This window comes from Ambystoma mexicanum, chromosome 6p (genome assembly GCF_040938575.1).
Source record: "Ambystoma mexicanum isolate Mex_15411 chromosome 6p, UKY_AmexF1_1, whole genome shotgun sequence".
NCBI lineage: Eukaryota > Metazoa > Chordata > Amphibia > Caudata > Ambystomatidae > Ambystoma > Ambystoma mexicanum.
The window spans coordinates 1,392,627,198-1,392,643,227 of record NC_090935.1 but is presented as its reverse complement, the minus strand read 5'-3'; the positions used below and the strand labels follow the sequence as shown (position 1 = coordinate 1,392,643,227).

General features: G+C 45.1%; 1 protein-coding gene across 11 annotated transcripts in view; it reads left to right on the top strand.

Moving 5' to 3' along the window:
• ADGRL3 (adhesion G protein-coupled receptor L3) overlaps positions 1 to 16,030 on the top strand; it is a 1,472,013-nt gene that overhangs the window by 637,714 nt on the left and 818,269 nt on the right. For all 11 annotated transcript variants that reach the window (XM_069626103.1, XM_069626104.1, XM_069626102.1 and 8 more), the window contains one exon: positions 11,816 to 12,029. In XM_069626103.1, the coding sequence (XP_069482204.1) occupies positions 11,816 to 12,029 (214 nt within the window). The remainder of the gene's footprint in view (positions 1 to 11,815; positions 12,030 to 16,030) is intronic.

Genomic DNA, 16,030 nt, shown 5'->3' with positions numbered 1-16,030 from the left:
TAGAAATAGAGAAAATGAGAACGCATGCATACTTGATACTTTGACTACAGTTCATGCCCTGTCATTATCATTGCTACCCATATAGTATGCCTGAGCCTCATTCTCGCTGCCAATTGTGAAATACTGCCAATTACAGAAGCCCCATATACCAATCGAGTGAAACATCTGCTTCAGTGGTCTGACAGATGTGCTATCAGTGCTTAATGCATTGCCACTATCAAACCTAATCACAGAAAAATGACTTAATTTTGGTCATTTTCCCTAAAAAGAAAAAAATATAATTCGCTTCACACTTATGTCAACAGTTGTTTGTACCCATTTTCTGATTTCGCAATGGAAATAATGCATTACACGTTTTCAAATAATAAGCGGGAAGTCACCGGAAAGTGCGTGTGGCCAGGGCCAATATTTGTGCCCTCAGTGTGACTTGCTGTTTTGGCATTGGCATTTTGCAGTCAGTTTACCACTGGTGGTACATTTTAGCCATTAGAATAATGTTTTGCATGACACAAAATACACACAGATATTTTTTCTCAGTGGTATGATGGCCACCATTTGGAAATACCACCTATGCTAATTACATATCGCCGACAGAAGTACAGAATGCCAATGCTGTGGCAATGACTTCTGCAGTAGCCCAGTAGTATCTTAGTTCATTCATGCTATTTCAGCCGGGAGTTTCTTGCATTCAGTTTTCTATTGACCACATAGAGTAACGGAGGTTCAAATACGGGATCCGTGCTTAGAAACCAAACTCGGGTACGGTATTAGGCACGTCATAAAAAATAAATAAATACATATCCATGAAAACAGGTTTTCTGCTGAACCTTCCTCCTTCCCCTGTAGCCTTTCTGCTCTTTCTATAAGTACTCTTCTAGTAAACTAAGGCTCAGTCTTGTCTGTGTTAATTCTTTTATGTCATGTTTGTCCCCTTTGCCTCGCCCTTTGCATGATTACATTGTAAATCCTACTCAATCAGGGCATCATTCTGGTATCCCAGTGTGACCCTTATCAGACATGTGGCTTCTATAACTCGGCACTTAACTTCAAGAGACTCCTTCAGTTATATGCGCTATGCAACAGCAAAGAGTTTGTGTCACATTTCTCCAAGAATTTCACAACAGTGACTAGTGTTTACGTTTTTATTAGACAAGAAAACAGGTATGCGACAATCGATTGGAGATCCCATACTAGGCATGGTCCCCGTGGCTACCCGCAACCTGAACGTAAGCTCCCACTTCTCTAGCCTAGGTTTCTATATTCTAACGCAAGGATTCCCAAAATACTGGAAGACTGTCACTGGATGACACACATACTCTCTGAATCTGTCCCTTACCCACTGGGGCTAAAGCCTGTGACCTTCTGTAACTCTCTCCCTCATGGACTTCCTAAAGGGCCAAATGGGTTGCCTATTAGTGATGTGTCTTTCCTTTCAATGGTTAACTCAGCATATTCTCCTCCCTCCATTGTCTCCTCTCTTTCACACAACTTCCCCTCCTCCTCACTCTGTCTCCTTCTCCACACTCACCTCCCCCTGATCTTACTGGTTTCCCCCACTTCTCCTATCGTCACCCTCCAACTGCTCTTTCCACTCTCCCTATGCTGGCTCTCCTGGTTTTACCTCTCTGCCGCCATCTTGCTCTTTCTTGACCCATACTCCATCCCCAGCTGTTGCTGTTTTCTCAGATCCCACTCCTACACTGGCTTCTACTCTCCTGATTCTCACGTTTGGCTCCCTTTCACTCACGCACGGTCTATTTCACACCTACTCTTAACTCACCCTTTCTCTCTATCTTTCCTCCAGTCCATCTCTCACTCGCTCACAAACAACTGAATTGGGGATACCCTATTAAACCCAACACCTTACCTTCAGTCTCTCTTTATACTCCAATTGTCTCCTCAACATCCTTCTCCGCATAGTACACCATTGTTGCCGGTCTCTTGCTCCGCATCCTCTTCTCCTGACCTCACCCAGCATTTGATGTTGTGGCCCTTTGTCACCTGATCCTTTGCCCAGTCTCTAGCTGAGTTACTTCCATGGGGGCAGGCATTTATTCTGGAAAACGTTATGAAGGCTTCTAGCCCCACCCTCTTTCCAATCTCCATTGTTGTAGTGGCAGGCATGTGATCAGGCTGCTCATTTTCCGTATGATTCTCTTAAAGAGTTGGTGAGTTTTGTTTCTGACAGGATTGGGGAGGATTTCAGTACCTCCTGTTTCTCTGTAATTGCTTTCTAGTCTAAGCACATTTTCTGCTATCCCACCATTTCCCTGGGGTCCGTTTGCGGTTGGTGGCTTGGGTGTGACAAATCAACTTCTAGGGCACCAGTGGTCCAGAGATGAATATTGTTTTCTAAACCATCAATCAGCCCCACACCTCTAGTACACCACAAAGGATCCGAACAGATTGGAAACACAAGTCAATTATAAACCTCCTTGACCAATTTTGGTAACGTGGATGGAACATCATTATCTCCAAAAGGTTGTGGATCGTGGGTTAGTCACAATACAGCAAAAATGCAATTATTACCCAATGATAAAAGGGACTGTCCAGTCAAGTTTGTATGAACATATCTACTTTATTAACTTTATTATCACTACAGACTGTCCTAGCACATTACAAACTACAACCTCCCCAACACCTTGCCCCATCTCCTCCCCCACTTGCCCCCCCGGAAAGTAATGCAGAGGAAATGTTTGCAGGCAGCTGCCTTGTCCTTGGTTTGGTTCAGAAACTCTATGGCACTTCCCACCTAGGAAGCTTGCTGCAGAGCCTAGCAGGGCACGTTGTGTGCTGGCTGAGTACCTGTTCTGGAGCTGATTGAGGGTCCTTTAGATTCAGAATCTTCCTCTGTTCCCAGGGAAATGTTTAGGGGAGGGATCTTGCTTCTATCTTGGATGTCCTGGCCTTCCTTCACTGGCGGAAGATGTAAGACAGAGTGTACCTTCAGCCAGGATCCAATGCTGAGTTCTTCTTGCAACTCCTGCTACTCTTCAGATGATCTCCCCAAAAGAGGGTTGTGGCCCTCTTTTATAGCCAAATGGACCAAACCGATTGGTGTACTCGAAGCCCACCTTAATGAACTGCTCCTGAGTCCCCACCAACATTCTCCTGTATGCTGCATGAGGTCATAAACAGAGTGCTTTGCAACAGAAAAGGTAAAGAGGTGAAAACATGTAATATTAAGTTCCATCCATCTTACCGTCTGTTCTGGATCAAAGGGTCTCTTAAGTGAATGCAGCTCTCTGTGGTTTCAGATTAAAGCGGCAGGTCTTTCTTGAAGCTGCAGTGAGAACAGACTTTCTGTCTCCGTCAATTCACATACCCTTACCTTCTGAATGGGGTCTCCCTCTGGGGATGACTACTGTAAACATGCCATTCGAGGCAGGATGTTTCCTTGTCAATTGATACTGCAAGTGGGAGCTGGCATCAGGTTGAGACAGTGCATATGAAAGGGTTTTGGGGGTTTCCTGTCTCCTTTGTCAGCCTCTGCAGCCAGGCCCCAGGTGTTTGGATTAAACTCTGATTAGTATGCAAAGCTGCCACCATCAACAGAGGTAAACAAATGTAAAGGGCAGATCCATGGAGCTTTGTTAGTTAATTAGGCTGGCCATGGCAGGTGGAAGGTTTTGCCCTCCCCTTTCTGAAATTACATAGTGTAATCCTTGCTGTCGTAGCCCAACTAAATATGACCGGGAGGACTGTGCCTTTAGGCTGTGTCCACCCAGAGTACACAGGTCTATGCGTATTCCATGCAGTGAGCAAAGGAAAATATGTGCAGATGAGCCCCACACATTTTCCAGAGGTTCATCTACCATCATACAATTTCATTTAAAAAATTTTAAAAAACCCAGGTTGTCGACTTCCTCTAATTGGGTGTTGGGTGTCTCATTCGTCTTGGGCAGGGAAAATCCCAGTCCATGCCATTTCTGGTCCCGACTCCATTCCTGCTGCTCCAATCCTGATTTTCCTGTTTGATCCTGAGTGCATTATGGGGATCTATGTTATCTCATCGAGAATATTTTCTCAATGATGATTTGATAGATTTTTGCTTTGTTTTTTAGAGATTGCCTGCAGCTCCCTCATATCTCCCAACTTTCATTATTGCCCTAACCCATCCCTCTGCATATATTTGCAGTCAAATCCGTTCAAATACATGTGCTCAAATTGTTTTCGAGCGAATCTTCTGCAATGTGATCTACATATACCCATTCTGGTACTGGTATTTTCGGTATTGTGCTACTTTGTCTTGCTCCTTTGGACCCAGGATTTCCGTCAGGCTTCACATGGTGTGGGTTTCGCAAGGTCCTGGTGTTGTCTGCAAAAGAAGAGACCCGGCCCTATGCTGATTGGTATAGACGTACCAATAGTCCTGGAGAGGCAATCCGAGAGCTAGGGTCTAGGGTCCCTCTCAACTCCCCCATGCCAACTTTGAGGCAGGATCTGCACTGGCCCTGATAGACCTCCTACCCCAGATGGAGAGGTGTCTCTATCCTCCCACCCTCGTTCCCCTGTAAGAATCAAAACCTGCGTATGAACCATGACACATCACTCCGCTTGTTCTTTTCGCACACACGGTTTCTAACATCCCCTGCATTATACCGTATCGCCACGGCCCAACTATTTTGGTGGCCGTTGAGAGCCCCCTTCATCGCATTCTGTGCTGATGTGAGCATCACAAACACAATTTTCACGAGGGCATATTATAAACGATCACTAGGTGGTCATTATTGATGTCCTATTAGCGAATCAGAATGCAGTCAATGACTACTGATATTGACTGCATTTCAAAGATTCAGACATGGACCGGGAAACGCCAGAAAGCATGGAAACAGTGCAATGTCCCAGCAAGATTTCTTTCATCAAGGCACTGCCTCTCTGGGAGAATCTTTTCTACCTTGGCCTTCAGCAAGACTGGAACATCCAATTTGATGCACTAAAAGGAAAGCTAAAACATGGAACAATGCATTCATTTTTGGATAGAGAATGCATTGCCTCTTGCGTTTCCGGTTAATACATGCTAAAAACCTCGCCATTTCAACACAGATTATAATGAAAATACGTTATAAATAAAAGCTGTTATTTAAAAACACATTTAATGTATTACACATTGTGTAATTATATTGCTCCCTTTTAAACTAAAGTTTGTACTTCACCGACAAATTTCAAAATCTTTATTGATATTATCACTATGTGTTAATAACGGTATACGCTTTGGAAGGGGAAATGATTGCTTGGGGTTATGACCCCTTACCAACCTATGGCCCGAGTCGAACTTGGGAGGTAGGTCATTATCCGGAAGTAATGACCCCACCCTCGTTCTGATTTATCTGCATGAATACAGGCATAGGCTTCTGGCCATTAAGGGCTCTATCACAAGCTTGGCGGTATCCCAACAGTAAATCTGCCAGAATAACGCCAACACAAATAGCGTTACTGCAACTCGGTCCAGCGCTATTAGGACTCTATTGGGCATGCAGGCGAAATTGTGCTGCGGTAATAGTGCCACAAATGGGCAGAAAGTGGAGATGCTTACCTCCCACTTTCCGGCCAAACTGTGGATTAGGCACAGCGGTATTGCAGCGGAAGTAGCATTACTGCCACATTGTTAGTGCTCCGCCCAACTCCTAATGACACCCCAAAAAGATAGCACAAGCTCCATGCAGATAGGTGAACCCCAGAAGGACTCCAGCATTCCCATCTGTACACTCTACTATTGCTGCCCTGTACCAGACCTTTTAAAATTATTCCACGGGTTCAGTTTAGTTTCAAGCAAGGAATATTGTATACTGTCCTTTCCCAATTCCCCAATCGCATCCTCTTTAATATGGCCAAGGTCTGTTTTATTCATGCATCCCTCCCAACCTGCAGTCTTTACACTGGTTGACATTGCCCTCAGAACATGTAATTTGCTGTTTCGTAACCTGCCCATATACGGGCCTCACCTGTTTGTCTTGCCCACCCTGGATACATGGCATCCAGGAACGCAGGGGATTTGCTAGGTCTGGAAAAGACCCGGGGCTAAGCTGATGTCGGTACTGTTGGGACGTGGGGTTAGCTAGTCTTTTGGCTGTAGCTCCTGAGCGTCTATCCGGGGCTACAACCGAAAGATCAGGGGCAATAGCCCCCTTAGCCCCCCCTAACAACGCCCCTGCCGGAACAATTCACTGCCCCTAGCTTCTTGGCTCGTTTTGTCCTCGAGCTCTGGAAGCCCCACACTGTGATGTCATTCAGAGCAGCACATGTCAGCTTCATGGAGCAATGTGTTGGTTCGAACACATATATCAATTTTGACATTCTATGAATCTGGTTGACAGCTCAAACTGTTAACACTGTATACAATTTCTAAGGGGAAACTGAAGCCTCGGCGTTGTCTGGCAGACCTATATGAACGGGGCGTCCCCACACTCCACCTCCCCTGGGTTGACTATCGTTGGTTGTGGCCTATGAAATGCGACCATGAAAGGTAAGTAGCATGCAAAAGCTGCCTTCCCTGTTTTCTTTATTAAAGTCGCTATCATGAGAACTTCGTCCCACATGCCGATGCCATGCACTCTGCTGCTGGGTGTTCCTACCCTTCAGGACCTTGGCAAGAAGGGAATATGATCAGTGGCATCCAAACATGTCTATGCTACCCTCCCAATTCAGTAAAAATACTGTTAGTGGGCCCCCCAAAAGCCAGAACTGCCTACATTTTCTACTAAAAGCAGGCACTGTGCTCCTGGTTGAAAGAACTTCACGCACCCCCAGACATCCTCTGGTGCCCACAATTTGACGTCCGCTGGGTCAAATGCATGCAGATACAGAATAACTCATTACCGGGGCCAGCACTGTAACATATGTAGTTGACTCTGGAGAGGCTGGCTTCCTTTTTCAGGCCTCTTTATAAAAAAATTAAAAAAACAGGGGGTTCCACAAGTGTAACACTTTGAGTAGTGACCCTAAATAAGAAAGAATATGGTCAAATAATTTCTTTCTGAAATTCTATACAATAATTGCTAGACACATTAAAGGTTTATATGGAGCACACATCCAGGGGCGAGTCACTGATTTAGTCTGTTAAACACCTTAGCCTTTCATCTTTCTGAGGACGATCAATGAGTACCAACACAGGTTGGGTGATAATTATGTATATTTGTTCTTTATAAAGTGCTTAAGTGTAAGTGCTGTATAATAACACATCATTATCATTTGGCCTTGGACGTCTGCTTGCATTGATATTAACGATACATAAGGTGATCAATTCTTGTATGAAATGTAAATGACATTATAGTGATATCAGAACCATAGTTTTCATATAGTACTTAGGAAAAATTCTATGTGATGCCTCTTCCTGTTTTGTCAAAGGGTGAAAGATTGTGTTCCATCGCTTCCCGTGACTTCACTTTGAGGTGGGGTCAAATTTCATCACTTCCTGTGATGTCATCAGAGGTCAAGGGTCGTGTGATGTCACTTCTGCTACCCCATGCATTTTGGTGAAATGACATCCCTGCCTGTGCCACCATTTAGAGTGTGGTAACGAGCCAGTATGGCAAAGCTGCTGAGATAAATACCCAGCCTGCAAATGGCAGCACCAGCAAGACATGTCACCAATTTCACAAATATGGCCATCTTCTGGGCTTCCTAAATTGTCCTATTGCAGGCTTAAAGATAAAAGAGCAACATTTATTCAGGTCTTATTCACAGGCCCTGCAACCCTAATTTCAGAAGCCACCCGCTTCTAGAATCATCCGACTGGCACGCCACTGGCGGGAAAACATGGATCCAAAAGGATGTGGGGGTACTTGCTTGGCTTGTTCATGCTCCATGTTGTCTTCAAAATGAAACTTCTGATGTCTGACCGGCCATGGACACATAAAAGGTGGATCCACCAGGAAAAAGGGAATGCCCCCTTTTCTTGAATCCAAAGGAATGTCTTCCCAGTCGGGGGAGGCACTGCATGAACTGTGCCACCATGTTCTAAAACAGACACTGTCATATTGGTTCCAGCAGCGTAAAACGTGTAAAAGCTGGCCAGCGTTACCGCAACTTTAGCTCTGCGTAGTCCTTCCTCGCTTGCAAGCCTGCAGTCAATTTCATGCAACCACAAGGCCATAAGAAAACACGTATTGTTTGTTCAGTTAACTGGAAAGCTCAGTGAGGCAATGGCGGCCTACATTACGCCTGAATTGCTGTTGCCTTTCCAATTTCCCCAAGAAGTAAACTTTGAAATCTAGCTCTGTTTTTAAAACTTTTGACCTTAGCTACAAATGGCTTTCGTTTAATGTCGCCGAATTATTGGTTTGTAATTATCACACAGCTAATCAAATGCTAAAATATCTTGTGTAATAGGCCCGCAACTTTCCTGGGATGACGCAGAGAGGCGATGCCCGTGAGCTAGTGTGGCTATGCAGGCAGGTGCGCTTTAAAGAGCGGGTGGGCGGCTGTTGCTTTCAATTAGCTTTGCCATCTAATTTCCTCAGTCAAACATTTCATTATTAAGCAAGATAATTACGTTTTTAATTAACTAGGATAATGGCCAGTGCAGTGACTTAATGGATCAATGCAGTGGCCTGATGGAATGTCGAGCTTTGCTCTCTGGTGACTGGGCCCGCCGTCACTTCTTTTCCCTAGCGTGGAGCGGTTCGATTGCGCTTCTTCAGTCTCCCTTTGGAAGGAAGCGCTTGTTTCCTGCTGATTGTATTGACTGCTGAGAATAAACATAGGAAAGGTTTTTCTTTTCTTTGTTGGTTTGGAAGGAACAAGCGCGGAACAGTAACAAAAGATGGACAGTGAGACCCAGTGTAGCCTGCCGGAGCTGTATAGAATTCTGAAGGTAGTGAGCGATCTGTGTCGCGTGGAGGCAGCCATCTTAACACCTGTTACGTTTGTCCTTTCATTCCAATCCTTTTCTGTACTAAGAATCGTTTTACTCTTGGCTGACTAATCTGTTGCTTGCTGTTCTAAAGGGGCCTAGCCGCACACGCTGCTTCCTGGCTGCTATCGGGCGGCTAAGCGTAAAGCAAACAGCGTAACCAGAGACTGGGTTTCTGAGTCCATCTTTAGTGGTTCCCCTTGTCTTTATAGAAGCCTACAAAGAGTAATTCTGCCGGAAAGACCCTCCCTTTGGTCCTATAGGTTTTTTTTTAAATTCAAATAATAGGGAGTTTTATTTTGGAATCCCAGCATTCCTTCAGAAAGATTTGAGACGCGCAGGTTTCCGACGGTGTAGAAACCCGAGCCGCACTAAGTACTGCATTCATTGTGTTGCACTATGGCTAAGGCTCCGGCAGTAGTCTTCTCGATGGGAACTGAAGAACGGCCCTTTGATTGTAGGGCTTATTCAGAAAACATAGAGGATTCCTTAATGGATAAAGAACCGATTGATGATCAGGCCACCGGCGCGCTTGACGTGGCCAAACCCGATCTTTCAGGTTTTCATCAAAAGGTCTTCCTGATGATGCAAGGGGTAGCATGACGACAATTACCTTCTTTTAGTTTAATTCGTTCTCAGCACGTGTAAATCGTTTCGTACTGCCGCGTATGGTTGCAAGCCTACAAATATGGCATTATATCATTGTTTTGCTGGTTTGACTTTTCAATACACAATGCTGATCGATAAGGGAATTTGGATTCCTTCATCGCATCCTCGGCACCTCCTTCTCCACACTGCTAAGCAGCAGAGAGGCGGTGGAGAAAGATGAAAGGAAATCTGACGACCGTTGCGTCATCTCACTGCTGGTCATGTACGTTCCAGCCCGAATAACATAAGCTGAGGCAGAGGAGCCATTTTAGGCAAGTTCCTCTTCCTTCGGCCAGACAAGGCCGCGGCAGCTGGAAGAGCTGGGGAGGTGCCACCTACTTGGAAGATCAACAAAGGCAGACAGAGTAGGAGGAGAGGTTAGGGATGAAGTGGGGCAGAGCATTTGTTCGAAACCTTCTAGCTAACATTTTTTCACTCGCCTCTAACCGGTCTCTGTCCATCAGTTTCTCTGCCTCCACTGCAGCACATCATCCGTCACGGTTGCATTCCTAACACAGCTGACCGTACCACCTACCTGCACTTAAAAATGTCTAATGTTGTTTGTTCTTAATTTGTGTATGTCCAGCCATATATTCTCCCTGGTGACTGTTCCATTAGCGCCCCCCCCCACAGCTTGGCCAGAATGTCACTCAAACTCCCCCTCCTCCTCCCATTGTAATAAACTCACTGCTTCCCATCCAATCTGATTTCTTATCTACTGTAAGTTATTTTGTGGTCAGAAGAGCATTGCTCTGCCCAGTAAATACATAAATAAAGTGAACAAAGGATAGGCCTGAAGGAAGGGATTCCAACACTGAGCCGGAGAAACGTAGCTCAGTCTATAGGGAGAGAAGGGGTGTGGAGAAGAAATGCACAACAAGTAGCAAAGTACATGTAGAATGGAAAGAGCATGCCAACCATATCAAGAGACAAAAACAAATGGACATTGTCAAAGCCAGGCGTTTTTGCTGTTGTGTAGGCATGGATAGGCATTTTCCAGTTGGTGGCATAATGTTATTATCTGGCCATATGATAGTTACAGCTTACATATTGTGTTACCACCTAGCCAGATGGCAGCAGAGCCTGCCAAATGCCTACATAATGCTTATTCAAGAGCCAGACCTGCTGGTTGCGTCACTGTCGGATTATATCGCAAATTCAGTGCATGGAACACATCTGAGGACACACATTGTGCTTATATATGAAATAGCTGAAGGCACACTTGGTAAGTGCATTCTTATTGCACAAAGGGCTGGTTTACAGCTGCACATACGATTTTACCTTTCAGAAGACTGCCTAAAAATAACATAGACATCCCTTAAGAGCACAGAGCTAGTTTAAAGAGATCCCAGTGGAATGTATTTTGGTTGGGAATGGGCAGGTACTGAGTGCAAATGGGCATGCAACTGGCATGGCCATGGGCAGTCAATCAGTGGATAGCGAGCCAAGCACACATCCCCCTGCCCCAACAGGCTGTGTCCCACCTCACATCCCATTTCTCAGCTCTTCACTTCTCGTGCCAATATTTTGACTTGTAGTCGGCGCTTGCAGCATCGCTTAGGAGCCAAAACTAAGCATGACCCAAGGCAAATTCCACATCTGTCCAGAAAATATCAAATGTTAGACTGAAATCTTTCTTAAATAGAAGAGTCTTGGGTAGTCTCTTCTGCTGGGCCTCGTGTCCCACACATGTCACGGTGCACATTAATCACAAGGGGAATAAAAGGAGGGCCATGTAAAAGCAGTGGTCGAAGTGAGCGGGAAAGCTCGGGAGAGACGTTCCACTACTTTTATTGTTTTCTCTTTACCATTCCTCTACTTTTTACAAGCATATTCACCATTCTCTATATAGGGTGTGTCCATTCATGTCCTTATGCAAGTGTAAAGTTGTAATAGGAGCCTTAGTTACTACACACTTGGACTACTGCAATGCCCCGGCCACAACACCTTGTCACATGTTGCACTATGCTTCCGCCTACCCTCTCCCGTGCCAAGAGCACAGTTCCGCTACTTTTTTCGGTACACAAGAAAAAGCAGGAATATGCTTCTGATTTAGTACATTCTGTAATGTTAGTCATTCTGTGATGCACCGCTTCCATATCTCTTTGCTCTCAAAGTCCACTGATGATTATGATGTACTGTGGCATGCGTACTTTTAAACAGAGAAAAGACAGAGGTGTCAATATACTTTAGCCCCGCCTCCAGTAGAATGTTACTGACCAATGGTGGCCAAGTGAACTGAAGAGCTGTGAAATGTGCTCCCGTGCAACGCATTCCTGGCACGTGACCATGCGCTTGTCTTCCTCTCTGCAGCCTTCAGCCGTGCCCCGATTCCAATGGCGGTGGTGAGGCGGGAGCTGTCCTGCGAGAGCTATCCAATAGAGCTGCGCTGCCCAGGAACAGACGTCATCATGATTGAAAGTGCCAACTATGGGAGGACAGATGATAAAATCTGTGACTCGGATCCTGCACAGATGGAGAATATCCGCTGTTATCTGCCAGATGCCTACAAGATTATGTCTCAAAGGTACGATTCATGATATTCAAATGTTGGTGGTGATTTTCTTTGTCGGGGTGGGGGTCTTGCCAGTGCGGTCCGAGATGCTTGGTTATGGAGCGTCTGATGAAGTGTTTTTTTTTCTGCGGCAGTAGGATAACTGTGCCATACCATTGGCTTCTGAAGCTTGAGACACCCAATCAGAAAGAGTCATTGAATTCCCCTATCCTCGGAAAGTATTCTCTTGTCTAATATATGCCTTTCTCCTTAAGAAAGGTAACCGGTCAGTGCCGGCTCATGGTGCGCTCAGGGGGATCGGCCGCACAAGGGCGTCCCCACGCAGCAAATAAAGGGCGCCCTGCCTTCACCTCAGTGCACCAAAAAATCTCACACAGGGCACAGGCAGACCTGGGGCCTGCACTGCCACCTGTAATTGCATGTTCACAATGTATTTGGTTTTACTGTCCTCAATTTTTGCAAATTGCATGCATAGTGTTGTCCATGATAGCTTTGTTGAAAATTGAGAACACTGAACTAACTTGTTTTCGGACAAGGACAACTAGAAATGACGAATATACCAGCCCTTTCCTTGTAAGCAAAAGACAACCAAGGTAGACCATGATTTCATCCCTTCGGTAGGCTTCCTTAAGCCATTTAGATACTGGAAATGTAAAGCTAATGGTTAACCCATGTCGTCTTAGGGCCAGAATGAATGGGAAATTTCTTCACTGAGGTGATTTGTGTTGATGCAAACATTATGAAACATTGGTAAAATTTCAGATTGCTGTTCAGCAGTTTCAATTTTGGTTGTTTGGGTAAACATCCTTCGGGTGTTACATCTCTCAAGGATGTTATGGGTTACTGACTGGTCAAATATATATATATATATATCGATCTCGCTCACTCTCTCTCAACACATCAGCACGCTTACAAAATGGGGATGAGAATGGGAAACACAACCAAAAGTAGGTAAAACATTCAAAGACACCACGACAGGAGAGTCAGTATACACCACACAAATGGATGCAGAGACCAATGTCTGACAAGTCCAAAGGTTAAGTCTCATAGAAAACAAGGTCGCCAAACCCAAGCAAGAAGTGTTATGGCCTAGCTTGACATGAAGTAAGATAACTTGTGACACTGTGGAGGTGTAGAGCAGATGATCCTTGGGGGATGCCAACATGGAGAGGGGTCGGGTCAGAGTTTTGTGACTTCCAAAAGACTTTAATGGCTTGACCTTCCAGGGAGTAGGGCGATGCAGGCAAGACCAGGTTTGAGAAACCCAAGACCCTGGAGAGTGAGGGGAGATAAGAGTGTTTGACAGTGTTGATAACGGCAGAAAGGTCCAAACTGATGAGTATAGATGAGAGATTGGAGTGGAGAGAATTAGAGAGAAAGTTGGAGAGATGTATGAGTGCTGTCTTGGTGGAGCGTTTACTAGAGAAGCAAGATTGAAGTGGATTTCCAAGGCCATCATCCTAAAGATACTTAAAGATCCAGTCAAACACCACCCACCAAGGACTTCTGAATAATGGGACAGAAGAGGCACTGGGTGATAGTTTGCTCGAACATTTGAGTCAGCAGATGGTTTCTGCAATAGGGATATGTTGGTTGCATATTTTAAGGATGCAGGGAAGAGCCCAGCATCAAGAGAGAAGTTAAAGAGCTCAGGAAGGTAGATAAGGGCAAGTGATTGTGACCATCTTTGACCAGCAGAAAAGGGGTTGATAGGATCACTAGATCGGTTAGCACTCTGAGTGATGGGTGCCAATAGGTTAGATAGGCGACCTGTAGAAGAGAGGGGGAAGAGTTGGTGGACAGGAGGGGGTTCAGGGAGGGAGAAGAAGGAAGGCTGTGAGAGTGTCACGAGTGGAATATTTTTAGAGGAAAGGTACTGAGCAAAGTCATTACTAGAAAGGGCTGAAGCGATGGATATTGGCTTGGAGAATGAGCAAAGATTGGAGGGTAGGTTAAAGTTTGCAGGGTTGATTGTGAAATGAGGAGATTAGGTTTGTGTAGTAGGAGGATTTGGCAGAGTCCAGTGTATAGGTTAAGGCAGCAAAGGAATTTGTGTAGGTTACAAATAGGGTAGGTTCCGTAATTTGCACCAGCATCATAGATCACCGCGCATGTTTGTTTTGAGGGTCTGAATTACAGAGGTGATCCAAAGGTGAGGACAGGAAGGCGTGAATGTATGGTTGGAGTCATCAGTGCAGAGTGGAAGTCAGAGAAAAAATGGTTGATGGAAGAAGCATGAATAGCGGAAAAAGATAGGAGAGCGATTCTTACATCATCAAGGTAAGGTGCAAGAAGGTCCTGCTTGAATTTCTTCTTACTCATTGAAGAGGTGAGATGAGTAGCAGATGAAGTGACTGAAATGTTAAAGTCGAAAATGGAGTGATCAAAAGGGAGAGGGGTCAATGGAGAGGTCCGAGGAGGAGAGCAAATAAGAGCAAAAGACAGAGCCAAGAGAGTTTACACTAGAGCGGGTAGGCTGGTCAAGGAGGGAGTAGTGGAAGTGGTGATATAGGATGAAGCTACGTTTAAGGCAGATGGCTGCACAGGGATTGGGGAGGTTACAATCTCCCAGCATGACAATGGGGGTGACGGTTTGCCCAGCTGTTCTTGGTAATGTCACACCTTTCACCTTCTGGGGAACTCGCCATAGGGTTTTCTCAAAATGAACTACTGCATAATCAAAATGCAGAACGATTTCCAAAAATACATTATTTATAGTAAATTGAGCTCCTACCCCCCTATTTCTTCCCACCACCAAAACCTGTGTCTTTCCCTCATTAATAATAAGGTCCTTCTGTTTAGAATAACTACAAAGGCATCTAATAATTTGTGCTTAAAAAGATTCACTGGGATCTTGTCAGGCTAAGTCCTCTTCTCTTCTGTGACCTAATATCCTGTTACACCTCCTCCAATGTAAAAGGTGCCATCGTGTTCCCCAAGTAGCTCTTATTTCTGGGTTTTGCATTATCAATTTGGTATCTGGTTCCATATAAAGTGGTCACCCAAACTGCAACACTCCATGTTATCCCTCCAACGTTCCCCACCCATTCTCTTAAGAGTGTGCCATACCTGCTCAAAAGTCTTAGTTCTTCCCTTTCGTCTCTTCCACTCGCTCCACTCCTGTTTCTCTTCAGTGTGTTGCACTCTTCAGAGCAATTGTATTGCATGGAGCATTTTACAACAAAGAAAAACAAGTCTATACAATTTAATGCCAACAGGTGGTGTTTTCGGTGTACTTAGGAAGGGAAAGTTGATGGGGATGATCATCACCTTTTTGTGTGTGCATAAAAGCTGCCAGTTAATGTAAGTGCACACAATGTACCTTGTGGGGCATTTGATTGGCCACAGGCAAGCATATTTAGAGGGGTGGAGCACAAGCCATGGAGAGTGTGAATCGAGCTTGTATGATACTCACTAGGGTTCACCAAGATGAGATTTGGTCATTGTTTGCAGGGTATTAGGGGGGATTCATGTGTTAAGGATCTCAGGCTAAGGTTTGGTGCAGAGCTATGACCTCACAGGTCAAGGACTGTCATAGAAAGTACATTCCAGATGTTCAGCAGGAACATCTACCTGTAAATGTGGTGCAGCAAAACAATGACTTTGAGGGGATTGGGTCCTCCGGTGATTACTGTCATAGATATGGAATACGTCTTCGGACCATCCCATCGAAAGAACGTTACCAGGTAAGAGTGTAACTTGTTCTTCTAATGGTCAGGCATTCAAAAGAGGAAACTCGCATTTGGAGTGGCAGGGGCTCCACATGCTCCAACAGTCTGGAAAATGGACAGATTCAGTGGGCTTGACCATTTGTATCATCACTAATGTAACGGCCTCCTGCCAAATCCTAAAGCCATGTCTCCTGTCCCCGGAAAGCCTCCGTGGACAATGTGATGATGGCGCTACTGAGCCTTCACTATGCAGATCTTAGACCGCCTGCCCATCTTCTGCAGATGCAGCAATGCATAGAGATCGCTCCTGCCCGAGCCATTGCTGGAACCAGGGGCCAGGAG